General features: G+C 44.5%; 2 protein-coding genes across 2 annotated transcripts; both read right to left on the reverse strand.

Moving 5' to 3' along the window:
- Positions 1 to 602: 602 nt before the first annotated feature.
- On the reverse strand, positions 603 to 6,093 carry eif3i (eukaryotic translation initiation factor 3, subunit I). The gene is made up of 11 exons (XM_086192876.1): positions 5,919 to 6,093; positions 4,074 to 4,166; positions 3,896 to 3,983; positions 3,708 to 3,773; positions 2,853 to 3,002; positions 1,884 to 2,011; positions 1,670 to 1,780; positions 1,503 to 1,592; positions 1,350 to 1,423; positions 1,073 to 1,165; positions 603 to 980 (listed from the first exon to the last, which is right to left on the reverse strand). The coding sequence occupies exons 1-11, from the start codon at positions 5,919 to 5,921 to the stop codon at positions 899 to 901; spliced, it is 978 nt and encodes a 325-aa protein (XP_086049002.1). The 5' UTR covers positions 5,922 to 6,093; the 3' UTR covers positions 603 to 898.
- Positions 6,094 to 6,907: 814 nt separating this feature from the next.
- txlna (taxilin alpha) lies at positions 6,908 to 14,773 on the reverse strand. The gene is made up of 11 exons (XM_086192672.1): positions 14,676 to 14,773; positions 13,653 to 13,841; positions 12,012 to 12,260; positions 11,826 to 11,917; positions 10,212 to 10,382; positions 9,923 to 10,117; positions 9,714 to 9,833; positions 9,548 to 9,622; positions 9,370 to 9,462; positions 9,183 to 9,278; positions 6,908 to 8,582 (listed from the first exon to the last, which is right to left on the reverse strand). Exons 2-11 carry the CDS (start codon positions 13,828 to 13,830, stop codon positions 8,256 to 8,258), a joined length of 1,596 nt encoding a protein of 531 aa, XP_086048798.1. The 5' UTR covers positions 13,831 to 13,841; positions 14,676 to 14,773; the 3' UTR covers positions 6,908 to 8,255.
- Positions 14,774 to 15,415: the final 642 nt, after the last annotated feature.

Below are 15,415 nucleotides of genomic sequence, written 5' to 3' on the forward strand. Positions count from 1 at the left end.
GGTCACCAGTCCATGGCAGGGCCAACACATAGAGACAGACAACCATTGGCTCTCCCAGTCACACCTACGGTCAATTTAGAGTCTGGATTAACCTGGTCCCCTCTTGATGTCTTTGGACTGTGGAGGAAGCTGGAGTACCAGAGAGAACCCAGCAGGAACAGGGAGAACATTCAGACTCACCCAGAAAGATCCCGTGCTCCAGCCGGGGCTCCAACCCAGAACCTTCTTGCTGTGAGGCCACAGTGCTGACCACTGCTCCACTGTGCAGCCCTGAGTCAGAGTCAAATATGTGCATTTATTTTAATATTTAATCTCAAAGATTCTGGGTGGAAAGTAGTGGAATAGGACTGAAGCTAACATTGACTTTCATTTTGGTGCATCTCATGTGTTCTAGAGGAGCTACTTAACTCCCAGTTCAGAAATGATAAACTGACTTTCCCTTCATCCAGGCTTGACACTCAGGGTTTTCATTAAATCCGCTTCCTGAAACGGACAGATTCACAAACCAATCGATGACAGGTGGACAGTCCTGTTGAGAGCCAGATAATGAAGATAACAGAATGCAATATTATCAGATAACAGAAGCCACCACCACCAAGGCGTGACCAGATGTATTCAGTGATTTATTAATGAATGAGAAGACACAAGTTGAATAAGTCAGTTTATGGTGATTTGCGGTGGAATGGTTTCAATCAGAAAATACACCAAGAACTTCAACTCCGCTGCTTTATAGAAACAGATCAAATAGATCAGGGAGTCAGACTGAGTACAAGTCCAGTAATGAGAGCTCTGCAGGTCCACAGCACAAAAACTGGTTCCTGAACCCTTCAGATGGTTCGGCGATTTTAAAAAGTCAGTCCGAAGTTAGCTGTCGCTGCGACGTCGAGATGCCAGAGTGTTACGCCTCCAACTCGAAGTCAAAGTACTGTGGGTCGAAGTAGTGAATCCTCACGTAACCATCCTCTCCTCCGCTGCTGTAACTGTAAACCACATGACCAGACGCGCAGGTTTGAGCCTCAATACCTGACGTTTAGGGACAGGTGTTTTCATGAGCATCCTCTCCTTCTCTTACCTCTTGCCATCAGGGTGGAATGCCACACAGTTGATGGGGCCAAAATGACCTTTGACCCTGCCGAACTCCTCTTCATAGGCAGCATGGAAGAACCTGAGTGGATGGAGTCATGAGTTAGCGTGTGAACATGTGATAGGAGCAACCTCAGTCTGACGTGTGTCCAGCAGCAGAGTTGACAAACATGCGTCAAAAATGATTGGAGCTGCTCCCGAATCAGCTCCTTGGAATACTGGACCTTCCTGTCCAACAGGAAATGAGGTAATACCGGCCCACTCACCTGGCCTCAAACTTGCCGATCCTGGTGGAAGTAGTTGTCACCTCCATGGCCTCCTGTCCTCCTCCCATCACCACCTGAATCACACAACCAACAGGTCAGAAGTGATGACGCAATCACGATACGACACTTGATGACGGAGTCTGCTTCTCTTACGTGATCCATAATGGGGGAGATGGCGGCGGAGTTGACAGGTCGCTCTGTCCTGAAGGTCTTGATGTGATCCAGGGTCATGGAGTCAAACAGCTGAGGAGATACAGGATGATGTCAGCCAGCGGGCCGGCAGGGGTGCAGGACTCGTGTTTGCACATGTGCGATGCTACCTTGGCTGTGTTGTCCTTGGAGGCACTGATGATCATGGTCAGGTCCACTGAGGACTGGATGTCGTTGATCTGCTTGGAGTGCTCCTTGGCCTTCTTCAGGATCTCCCCAGTCTGACCGCCAACAACAACAACAGTCGCGACATTTACAACAGCTCCACCTACTGGATGGTTTGGATTGCTCTGAGCTACTACCACTATTTGGACACGTTCCCACCTTGGCGCTGAACTGGTTGATCTCTCCGTTCTCGTGGCCTGCGATGACAAACTCCCCCAGGGGACCCCACACGGCGCTGGTGATCTTGTGCTCACTGCAGGGGATCGACTGGTACGGTTGGTTATCCTCTGCAGAAACACAATGACAGATTGAGTCCTGAATGCTAATCCAGTCACACCCCCACCCACCTACACCCCCCGGGTAGTGTTCAGGCTAATGGTCAGAACCACAATGATTGAAGACGTCCAGTCTGTAAGTCAAACACCCTCCATCTTAGGTCTGTGGTCTCCCACAGATTTTTGAATTGATCAATTAAGGTTTGACCTTTGACCTGCTCGTGTGCACTACAGCCCTGCACCAGACAGTTTTTGAGTGACCCCCGTCACCATAAATGTTTCTGTTCATCCCAACACAATAGCAGAGATCCACTGATGTAGTACTTATCCTATCCTGCAGGGAAAACAAGTACTTTGTACAGGTACTTCACCTTTCAAGTACTCCCAAATGTGTTTTGAGCTCACAAAGGATGTTTTTCCCTCCTTTATCACTTCTTTGTGACTCCAAAAAAAACAAAACTTGTGCTCAATAATCGAAAAATATTTTCAGGGCCTGCTTTTATCATCTGTTCAACTTTCCAAACTCCGTCTGCATCTGTCCATCACTGAGCCCTGCTGGGTTGTTCTTCCATCCATCCACAGCACCATTAAAACCGCCTGCTCCATTCACATCGTAGCCTTACAAGGCAGCCAGGACAACGTAGGTGTGAAGACTGAAGTCAGTCTCTTACAGCGCGCACATAATATGTGAGGGGGCAGTACGAACATGGACGTTATGTGCTAGATCGTTTCTGTAATCAAGAAAATGTAAGCTAATCAGGGAATGACAAGTGAATAAAAAAACATGCATCTGTCCGTCATCATCATCATCATCATCATCATGATCAAAAGCGTGACTGAAGTGATCCTGTACCGATCTGCTGGGGATCTCGGAGGTCGAAGAAGTTGAGGAAGCACTGGTAACCCATCTGCTTGTCTGTGGAGAACATGATGATGTTGCCGCTGAAATCAAAGCCGCACGTCCTGACGGCAGAGTTGGTGTTCAGGAGCGCCAGCTGCTTCCCTGCAGAGAGCGAGAGAGTTCAGACTTCCTGGTGAGGGAAACGGCACCTGTCAACGAGCTGGGCAGGGTCCCATGTTTACCGCGGGGCTCAGCGAGACCAACGATCCATCCACTTAATGTGGTAACAGAAGGTAAAATGTGGTAATAGAAGGTAATAGTGATCATAGTGTATAATATCTATAGTACATATATAGCCGCTTTGCTGTAAACTAGAGAAGGGGTAGGACCACATAAGTTTTACTTCTTCCTACTCCTTTTCGAGCATGATAATTCATGTTCTAATGTTGTTTTTTCCTTTCTGTTCTGTTTTATCGATGTTTAATTTGAATTTTATTTTGTGTTTAATTTATTTTCTTACTATTGTTATTACATGCTCGAAATAAAGATTTCAAATCAAATCAAAACCACTGAACTTTGGCTTTTACCAGCCAGAGATCCTAAGGATGTGTTTTGTATTTATAACGTCGCTAACGAAATAATCGCTAACTATTTGATCTGATCCCATAATGAGATGCTGAACATTGCAGTCAATTATTTGACTTTGCTGATGGTTCTAAATGTAGTAGAAGTATGTTTTGTTTAAAAGGGATCACCACAGATATTTTAGCAAATGCCTACTTTCAGGTGAAACACACATCCGTCTGAGCTCCACCTGCATCGAGGCAAGAGAGACAACAAGGCCCAATCAGACCCGTTTCCACCTACCGGTCTCACAGTCCCACAGTCGACAGCTGTTGTCTGCTGATCCTGTCAATACATTCTTGGTGTCCCCTGAGGAAGGACATTAAGGAACCCTACATGTTCCACGTCAGGACAATGTAAACACAGTATGGAACAAATTCACGACTAAGACACGGTTTGCATCAAGAGAATCAAATGTGAATGAAGGATACAGTCACAGTCAACACACCACACTGCTCCCGTGTGTCCGTTGTAAGTCCCGAGCCTCTCGCCATTGACAGAGTACCACACGTTTGCTACCTACAGTGAGAGATATCAGACGCATATTCCAGTCGCAGCAGCAGAAATCAACCGTTCAGTGGTCAGACTGATGACTGTAGCAGAGCTCACCGTGTCTTTAGCTACAGAAAAGAGGAGGTCGCCTTCTCTGTTGTACTTGATCTGGGTGATGGACCTCTCATGGCCCTGAAGCAGGATGGGTTTCTGAGGGGACGAGCACACACGTTGACACAAGCCTGGAGGTAACAACTACTAACACTTGTTGTTACCTTTGACTGCTGGCTCCAACAAATGCTTTTATAAGAATGGAAACAAGCATAAGAACTACATAATCTTCAGTTACACTGTGTATACAGCTGGGATGCCGCAGGAATTAATAGAGGAACTTGAAGTAAAAAAGCAAATAAATACTTAAATAAAAATACTGTCGCAAGATTTTTTTTTTCATTTTTACAATCAAATATTTGAAAAGACTGAGAAATTTGACTTTTTTCTTTTTCTTTTTTAAGTGAATAGAGAATTTAGGCAGAATAATGATCAAATGAGTCCAAAAAAAACCCCAAATTGGAGCAGAGAGTTCAGTCATATAAAATCAAACCAAACTCCACGTTCTTCATTAATAATGGAAAATGGGGGCAAATGTGACTAATAATATATCCTGACATGACCTGGACAAATGATGTTCAATTTAGTCTCCCAGATGTAAAATCCATCCGTCCACCCATCCATTTTCTATCGCTTATCCTGTTAAGGGTGGTGGGCTTTCAGGCATGAGGCGGCGTTCACCCTGGACAGGTCACCAGTCCATGGCAGGGCCAACACATAGAGACAGACAACCATTGGCTCTCCCAGCCACGCCTACGGTCAATTTAGAGTCTGGATTAACCTGGTCCCCTCTTGATGTCTTTGGACTGTGGAGGAAGCTGGAGTACCAGAGAGAACCCAGCAGGAACAGGGAGAACATGGAGACTCACACAGAAAGACCCCGTGCTCCAGCCGGGGCTTGAACCCAGAACCTTCTGGCTGGGGGGCCACAGTGAGGACCACTGCTCTACCGTGCCATAACTCAGATGTAACAAATACATGAAAATAATAATAGTATTATTATAATAAAGAGAGAATAATATTGCCAATAAGTCTAAAACAATGTAGAATTATTTTTATTGTGTACTGTAGATAAATAAATGTATATTCTGTTTTCCTTTTTGTGAAGCAAAACCCTAACAATGCAGGGGAACCCTCCAACTTATTTATTCATTATTTGATTAGGCAGCAGCATAAAACTTAGTGCAGCAAAATATAAATGAAAAGTGTGCAAGGAAAGTGTAGGACACAGACAAAGGAAATTTTTATCAAAACAAAATGTTTTAGTTTTGACCTGTGACCCTTCATTTAGTTTCAACCTTTGCCCAAAAAGGGAAAAAGCCTGAACACCGCTGATAGAGACAGGGACATATCAAATGTATCAGTTTCTTTTTCTCAAAAAAAACAAAAAAAAATACAATATATATCACTTCCTTACTTCTTCTAAATTTAACAATTACTAAGTAAAACTTGGAAAACGCATCTTTAACCTGACATCAGCCAACATGGACGTACTGCTCCTCAAAGCTGTAAATAGTGCAGCATCTGTACTGCTCACCTGAGAAGGGGGCTGTTGACGTTTGCACTGAGCTGACATGTCAGCGATTACTGTGTGCTACGAAAGAAGCCTTTCTTTATCTGAAACCTTCACATGTCCAACTGGACCAGCTGTCAGGGACTTGTGAATAAATGCTCCTGCACATTAAGTAGCTAACACTGACGTTAAAGTTGGCTACTTCGAAGGCTAGGCTAACCGTAGCTAGCCGTAGTTGATATGCTACATTAGCCTGATGATGGCTAAATTGGAAGCGGGAGGGCAGCCATTTTTCTTTTCTATAAATTACGAAATTTTTCATCACATAATATACTTACCATAGTTGTCGGCCACGGGTTGACACTCGGTCCAGTATGTTCACTACGTCCACCGGTAAGAAGAGAAAAGAGCACTCGTGTTTCGAGCGGCGGAGACTTGGCGGAAGAGGAAAAATAGTACTTCCTCGTGTGAGAGGACTGAATGAGAAGAGTGCGCCCTCTACCACACTGGGGGACACAGTACACCCTTTACTAGATGCAGTAACTACGATAAACATAGCAGATTTACGCCCCGCAGATACGCGCCCGGGGTGGAACGAAGAACGATTTGATTCATCTCACTCAATTTCTGCACCAAACAATGAAATGGTTTCTGTACCTTATTTGAGTATTTATAGTGTGGGGGACGTTTTACTCCTCTACATTTATATGAACGACCAGCTAACAGTTAGTTGGAGGAGAAAGACTTTGCATAGAAAACATGATGTATGTTCACGTTTAACCCTGACAGCTTCAATACGGTCAAAATCAAATACTTATTTACTTCAATGGATTTATACTTTAGCTAAAGTAATAATCAATAATCAATTCTTCTATTACTGGAAAGCTGCCTGAGGACAGGATCCCTGCATTTTTTTAAGTCACAGGCACAATTTTTGTTAAAGGTTAATTGTGTGCTAAATACAGTTTTACTTTTTATGGTACCACATACGACCTGCCGTCACATCATATTCTGTACTTAAACATTTTCAATATATATCCCAACAAAAGACACACCATTATGATTTTTTAATGTTAATGAGTGACTCACAATATTGCGAATTATTTCGCAATATCAGTCAAATATCGCAATTATTTACATTTTCAAAAACATGACTGCTTCATGTCTGGATCGTCACTTTGGTGCTGACCATGTCGGACCCACGACCATTGGACTCCAGATTTCAAACTCTGCACACAGATTTGCTGTGCTGGTTCTTGATTTCTGAATAAGCGAGAAGACATTTTGACATGAAAACAAAGACAAGCAGCGTCACCAGCACTTAGACACAGTTACATATTTTATTTAACGAGAAACAAAAATTATACAGGGGCCAGATAAAGTTACTGCAAAAGACAAAACAAGATAATGTCTTTGGTTCCTTGTGGTGGTCAGTGAGCCTCCGTATCCTCCACTGCAGGAGTGGAGACAGAGTCCTTCTTGTGGGACAATGGAAGAAATTCGTTTTGCCATTTCTATGACTGAGTAAGTGACACCTTTGTACTCCTGCTACATATTATATAAGACAAAAGGACATGTTTGGAAGTGAAGTCATACTCCAATATTTTCTTCTCATTGTCACAGTTTTAAAGCATCTGGGAGATGTGTGATGCATCGACTGACGGTAGCTCTATTACCAGGGTGCAACGTAGAACAAAAAATAGAAGTTCTGCTGTGAGATCTGTGATAAAAATACATCCATGCAGCACAGTGGATATAAGGAGTATACATTCTCAGCTAAGTGCTTCGCAGGTCACACGGGCAACGAAGACAACCAAGTGTTGCATAGAGGTCCCTGAACCTTCGCTGTTTACACCTGATCACCAGCTACTGCAGTTAGCACTGGGAGACAGTCGTAGCCACACAACACAGACGCACGCACGCCCGCACACACACACACACACACACACACACACACCTTTAAATCATTTGAAGTGGTTGCTTGTATAAACTCGTGGCAGAACATGTAGAACATATTCAGCTACAAAACAATCAAACATTTGTCATAAATGATTTACATTATTAAAAATACAGATTTTTTAGAGTACATTGCTATAGGAAATTATGATTAAAGCAATAAATACCATAACCACAGAGTCACACATTACTCAAATGAAGCCGTGTGATGCCAACAAAGAAACTAAAAACTCCACAATGAGGAATTGAATCACCATGTAGGACTGCAGATGTTGCTGATTCATGAGATTAACAGCTGTCTAAATTGAAGTAGTTTGTCTGGAAAGACAAGACAAGCAACAATAGAAGGTGGCCTTTAGAATACTGCGAGTTGATGATTAGAAAGCAAATCACACACACACCAGCCTCTGGTGATAAGCAGTTCAGTGTTGGATGCAACACAAGAGGCAGCAAACGCATTTACATGCACACTAGATTAGTACTGATGGTGTGAAACTGGAGCTTCCACCTCTGGGCTCAGCGCTCACGTAAATGTTTGCAGCTTGATCCTCCCATCACCTTCACACAACTGCAGCTGATTGCTCATCATATATTCTGAGACTATCTCATTACAGACCAGTGTTGAATTCCACTTCCTTCAGCGGAGGAGCGGTGGCTTGCAGGCGGCTGGTTTGATGCTGGGGTGGGGTTGGATGGGTGGGTGGAGGGGCTGTGAAGCTTCATTCCTGTGCAGCACTGGCCTGAGCCGCTTCTACATGTGTGTCTGTGTCCAGTTCTGGCGGCTCACAGTGGCAAGAGGTGGCATCAGGGGCAGGGGGGCTATTGGGGTCTGAGCTGGCTTCCAGCAGAGAGTCTGTGGGTGGAGGAGAGGGGGAGTCGGCTCCCTGGTCAGAGGTGGTGGCTCCTGAGGTGCCGCCGTTCTGACCGCTGAGGTTTTGGACCTTCTTGTTAAGCTCATTGCGTTCGACTTTGAGCGCCCGTCGCAACTTCTCCAGGCGCTGGACCTTCCCCTGCAGGGCCTCAAACTCACGGTCCCGCACAGCTTTCTACACACACACAAATACACAACAAGTATTTGTTTGTCTGCCATCACTCGAGCCGTCTCATGACTTAGGGTTGCTGGTTAGATTTCCGCAGTGATTGTGCTTAAGTGTCCCAGAGCAAGACACTGTACTGAACCTCTAATTGCTCCTCATTAGTGGGGCGGTACCTTGGATGGCAGCCTCCACTGTGTGTGTGTGTGTGTGTGTGTGTGTGTGTGTGTGAGAGAGATGACAGTTTAAAGTGCTTCAATTACTGCTAAGGAAACTAAAACCCTCCCAGGTCTTGAGGTTACTACTAACAATATCAGAATAACTCACTGAAAAGAAAGTTTCCATCTGCCTAGAAGCTCAACTGTGCTGTTTTTTTGCAACACACAGATTCAATCTCACGTCATCTCTTTCTAGAGAGCTCAGACCAGATATGAGGAGGTCGCTGCTGTTATGGGTGACAAAACAGTGCACATCAGGTAGGATATGCACCAGTGGGTGCTATGCCATGAGTTATGGTGTTGATTTGAACTGTAAAATCAAGCTTTGGTGCCCTCGCATCCCAACTCATCGGCTCCATCGGAGGTTTGGCTTTGCACTCAGTTAGATTCTTACCTCCTCAGCCATCTCCAGAAGAGCCTTGTTGCTGCTCTCCCACCTGGAGCGATACATGGCCGTCTCCTTCTCCAGCTTCTTGATCTTCTTTGTCATCTAGAGCAGAAAAAACAGAGTCTCACAGAGGCAAAAATCCCCCCCCCCTACACACACACACACACACACAACTACATACCACACATCTCACCTTCTCCATTTCCTGTTTGAAAGTGGTGAAGACTTCATTGCTCTTAGACAAAGTGGTCTGAAACTCCTCAAACTTCTCTGTGTACAGTGACAGCTGAAGAGACACAACGTGGGTCGATCATGTCAGCAACATTTCACAGCTGAGCTATAAAGCACAAGAGCAGAGCATGATGGGAAACCTGCTGTTTAAGGTGAACTTCCTGCTGCTTCATCAGCTCACACATCCTCTGAGACTCCACCGCTTCCTTCAGCAGCTGAGGGAGAATCACAGAGGTCAGAGGTCAAAGTCGTGCGTATAACAGCAGGTGAATGACTCGGTGTGTGTGGACAAAGGAGAATAATTACAAAGTCTTTCTCTCTGTCATGGCGCTCCTCCGACTCCTTCAGCAGCTCCTGCGCCTGGTGGAGTTTGGTGTCCACCAATTGTTGCTGCAGGTCTTTGTGCTTCACCACTTTGTCTATATGCTAGCAGCGGTTACACATACAGATTACAATAAAATCCATCCTCTACACAGCACTCACATCCACCCACGAAACACACATGCGACACACACCTCTTCCCGCAGCTTGTACTGTTCATAAAGCTTCTTGAGTTTTTCTGCCAGCTCCGTGTTCTCGTGTCGCAGGCTGGTGTTCCTCTCGTTGTGCTGCTCCATTTGAACCTGGATGTCATTCAGTGTCACCTGAAAATGAGAGGTCACCTCCTTCCTCTTCTCCTCCTCCAGACGAGTTCTCTGCATCCCTTCCTCCTGTAGAGATGTGCGTGTGTGTACATTCAAGTTTTGTCCAGTGTATCACTGTACAGAAACATGACCATGAGGAGGAGTTCAGCCTGCTGTGTACCTTGAGTGTGCGGTTGTGTCTCTGCAGCTCCCTGCAGAGGCTCTCCAGCTTGCTGCGGGCCAGGATGGCCTTGCTGTGCTCGTTCCTCAGGTTGTCCTTCTCCTGGACCAGCTGGGTCTGCTTCTTCTGCAGCACTCGCATCTGCTTCTGGGTGTTCCGGTGCTCCTCCAGCTGTCAGGTTGACAGGCACACTTTCATGAACAACAATGACCCTTTGCATCCCAGCCAGATCGTTTACTCTAATGAATCATGCAACAATGTTTTAGGCTCCCTTCTTAATTTGGCTTTATTGAAATTATTGCAGTATTTTTAAGTTGGAACCAATTATTTCTGCAATTGTTGATCACACCGTCATTAGAGAACAAGCAATGATAGTTTTCACTGCCCAAAGTTCGAACCCCCAAAGTTAGTTTGAAGGATAATAAGCTCTTTTCCACCATCACTTTTATGTGAATAAGCATTCTAACGCTCCCCTAGAGCTCAGACACTGAGGTTACATGAAGGGTCCAGCACAATTTTACAGTTTAACACCAACCTTTGCAGGACCTCTTGTCCTCATGGGGACCAAAGGCAGGTCCTAATACAGAAAAATAGATAATTTCTAAGTTCCCGATTGAGGTTAGGCAGTTAGTTCATGAGGGTTAGGGTTTAGCTTAAGCTGTCCATATGACTGGAGGTCAACAGAATGTCCTGACGAGGACAACAGCACAAGCCTGTGTGCGTGAGACAAAGATCACCACATCGTCTGCATTCAGGTCTCACATCCCCGCTCAGCATTAGAGTGACACATAAATACAGGCTTTCGGCCTCTTTTTCTCTGTTTGCACATTCAACACACACATTCTTCAAATACCATAAAAGTTCTGTCAATTTAAGAACTTATTTAGGATAAGAGAATTTCAGAATACTGTTTGGAGGGAAAAGAACATTCTAATAGATTCTATACATTTCCCAAGCAGAGATGTTCAGGATTAACTGAATTTGCATCTCAGAGGGGATTCCACAGCCCTGGAGCCACAGTTAACAGACAGTGCAGCAGAATAACCCTTTCTGAATAAGACCCAGCAGACAGGCTGTCCTCTGAGGTAGGCTTGGCCTGTTTATCACATTTGAGGTCTAAAAAATTCTAAAAACAGGTTTCTGTTCTGTTGCCTGTTTCGGATCATTAATCAGCTGTGAGTGCCATCCGATGTGGGTGGATTCCCTGTGTCTGTTCAATCTGTTATCCATCATTAAAGACTCTAATGAATATCCAGCATGTAATTAAACAAAACATGAATTGAGTTCATTTGTTTCGGTGTAGGCCTGTGAGTCGATGTACTCCCTTTACAGCCGTACTGCAGGTGTGTGGTAATACCACCGAGTGAATCATTGTTGTCTTTGAGGTTAAAGCTTGACTTCACCTAAAAAAAGATTCATTTGTCTTTAAGGTACTCAGATCGAGTGGATTGAGCTCACCAGGGCTTTTCTTTTCTTTTATCTACGATGACTTCTTAGCGTCTTCAGAAGTTGCAAAAAGCCGGTCGGAGCTTGAAGCTAACTGAGACTAGCTAACCACTGCAAGCACTCGCTTACAACAATAAAGTGTAACATCTCAGGAAAGACTATTCTCACCAGTTCCGCGTACTTCTTACACAGGCCTGCCAGCTTCTCCTCTGGGGTGCTCAGTGTGTTCAGCGTCTGCATGAGCAGGGTGATCTCTTTACCTGCGTCCATCAAACACACAAGACAATTACGCATTTATTACAATTACTCTGCCTGACACAGTAAAACCAATCCAGTCTATGAGCTTCTCCTTACCCAAACCCTTCACTTTCTTCTTCTCCTGGGACCTCTTTTGCTCCTTCTCTCGGCCGTTGTCACCCCCGTTGACCTTGCCCTCGTCCCTCTCATTAGTAAGGCCGTTGAGGTCTGGGCTGTGCGACTGACCATTGGGGAGGGTGCTGGTATCATCTGAGATGCTTTCGCGGCAGTAGGTGCTGAGGATGTCCTCCAGCTGCCGGCTCAGCTCCTCAGCCTTGTCGCACTGAGACAGCTCTGCCTCTGCAACTAGACATCAGACGGGAGATAAACTCAATTAGCAAGATTGCATGACTAATCGCTGATGGTCTCCAGAGAAAGATTTAAACTCATTAAATACACCCAGATACACTAAAACCTGATGTTGGAGACTGTTACTGCAAATGCAACCTGGACCTTGTTTCATTTGGTTTTTATCTCCAAACAAGACTCGGCTGAGCGCACAGACGAAGACACTTGGAGTGTTTTACAGCACAGCAGGTGTCACCTCTTACATCATCCACAGCATGGTGGATGCTGGCAGAGAGCACCGCTGAATAGACAACCTCAACACCCCCCCCCCCCCCCCCAACCAGCCAATTCCCTTAAAACCTGCTCAGAAACACACCCAGCTGACTGCACACAACTCACACTCTGTGGAACGTCAGCATGCATTCTCACTGTCTGATGTGATGCGAGATCACACTGTTAAGCTCAAGGTGCGCTGGACTTCTGCTATTTTGCACAGGTATCATTACAATCCTGTGAACCAGGTCACCCGATAGCAGGAAATATTGGACAAATTTGGTAACAACGATGACAAGTGTTTGTGACAAAGCCTTCAAATTATTGAGTGGACCGAGGAAACAAGAGGTACCATGTTTCCTGCTGCACCATCTGCATCACATCAATTTGAGTGATTAAAGGAACACAACAACTTCATTGGAAGCACGTTTACTGTCTCATGACTTTCGTGCCAGACAGAGACAGAAGATACCCTTCCCTCACTTCTGCATTCATTATGGAGCTCCAGACTTAAGCTGCACAGAATGAAGAACTGCTTGTTAGCTTAGCTGCAATGAGCACTAGCGGTGCCATCAGATGCACTTCAATCAAAACAAAGTTTGCTTGCATTAACAGAGCCTTGGGTTGTGTTTAACATCCACTGTAAAAAACAAAAAAAAGCATTAAAAAATGTTTTTTTTTTTAAAAATGGAGATGATATTTCATGAGACGCATAACAAGAAATACTTTAACAGCCTCAGCCTCACGCTCCATCTTCCACCTCTCTGTCTATGCTGGCTGAACTAGATCAACTTCAGGGTCGTGGTTTATACAGCAGGGATCCTCCTCATCCTCTCTTACAAAGATGGCTGGACTAGTAGCAGAAGTCGCTCTACTAGCCAACAACATACATTTCGTTTTGTTGACAGAAGTTATGACAGGTGCTGCGTCTGATCTGGATGTATTTGTTTCTAAAATGTGCCCAACTGCTAGCATTCATTGCTGTTAAGCTAATTACCAGCCATGGGGGCAGAGAGGGGGGAGAAGGTTATGTTTATACAGCACCAAAAATTAAGGACAATTAGTGTTTGAAAACAAGGCCTGCTCCTCATAATTCAACATTCCCACAGTTCACTTTGAAATCAAATAAAAGCTCACCTTCACTAGCTGCCTCTTCAGCTTGCAGAGGCGCGTCCGTCTGCGGTGTTGCTAGATCAGACTCTTTGCTGATGTCCAAGCTGTCTTTGGCAGGTGCTGGGGCCTCCATCCCCTCTCCTTCAGGAGCAGCATCCTCACCACCCTGCACCGCAGACTCCTCAGCGTCTTGTTTTTTCATCTCTGATTACTCTTTTAAGTAGAAAAGCGTGGATCAATCACGCATCAGCATTTATTTTCCCATTAGGCGGCTGTTCGATGCTAAATTAAAGGCGAGCACAGAGAAACTGTCCCCTTCAGAGGATAAATGAGAAAAAGCCCCTCTAGCGCAATGATGCTCAAACATCCAACAGAATACAGACATTCATTAAAAGAACGACAACAACAACAACAACACTCTTTGAGAAGGCATATTAGGGCTTGGCCGAGATGTGACCGTGAGTAATCAAACCACTACCACACACCTACATGTTTGTAAGTCCTCTGCGGTGCACTCATGTAGGGGCAGTTTTTATTTCCTGAAATACAAATGGCTGCTGCTGTGTATGTTAGAGGCAATTTGAAATTAAGATGGGGATTGATGGACAAGAATATGTCGATATTTCGGGATGTGGTTAATGATGGTTATGTATGTGTAGAACAGAAACTTCCACCTGCCGACATTGGAGCTATCGTTAACCCGCCTCTGAAAGTTAACCGAGGTGGCAAGCGGTTACGTTGGTTAACATTGACTGGTTTTAGCTTTGAACGTGGATTCGTAAACCTCGCGGAGAAATTAAGCTTGGTCTTTAACAAAAGCAGAGTGTCCTCAACAGTTTTCACTTAACCGCTCGCTCGCTATTGGGTTTAGCTGCACAAGCTAACGGTGGTTAGCCGACAGTCAGTGCTACATTAGCTTGCGCATCTAAGAGTTAACGGCTGTTAGCTCGTGTGTAAAGGACAAGCATCTCTTTAACACATGAAGACGACACGCGTCCTTGTTTCTAAATTATAGCCCGGACTTTCACACAATAACGCACTGTTTACCTTTAGCCTCAGGTAGGAAACAGCTACGTCTGACTGTGGACTGCAGGTTTCCAACGTGAGCTTGAAAAATGTGATTTCCGGTTATAACTTTCACTGCTTCTTCTTTGATATTTCATCGTAATGTACGTACAGCTCGGTGCTTTGTCGCCACCTGCAGGGCTTGCAAACTAATTGCTCTTAGTTCAACCCTCAAAACTTAAGTGTACTTATAAATCCCGCGACATTTAAATGTAAAATTTTTATTTTTAAACTGTGCCCTCAGACATGAATATATTTGTTTTTTTTATACCCCAAGCACAATTTTTGTTTCCATTCAAGCAGTATCAGAGGCACAACTTAATGACTTTAACTCAAGTAAATTTTGCAATGATACTCGATACTTTCATTTAATTCCCTCTGTTACGTCACTCCAGCCACGTCTACCTCTGGTCCAATAAGGACCTACAGCACAATAATGCTGTAGCAGTTCATTTCTAGAACATTACATTTGTATGAATTACATTTATATTAAGCAAGGATAACTCATCCATCCACCCATCCATTTTCTTCCGCTCATCCTGTTAAGGGTTGCAGGGGGACTGGAGCCTGGACAACTCATCTTACATTTAAAAAAAAAAAAAAAGATACATCCAAATCCATATTTATTGTGAGCTACTTGTTAGAAATGTTCCAAGACTAAAAATGTCCAAATCATGGGTTACTCATAATAATGATGCTCATTTTTTATCTAACTTTAATGG

This window comes from Aulostomus chinensis, chromosome 22, assembly GCF_037954235.1.
Source record: "Aulostomus chinensis isolate RoL2024-O1b breed Wild chromosome 22, RoL_Achi_v1.0, whole genome shotgun sequence".
Lineage (NCBI taxonomy): Eukaryota > Metazoa > Chordata > Actinopteri > Syngnathiformes > Aulostomidae > Aulostomus > Aulostomus chinensis.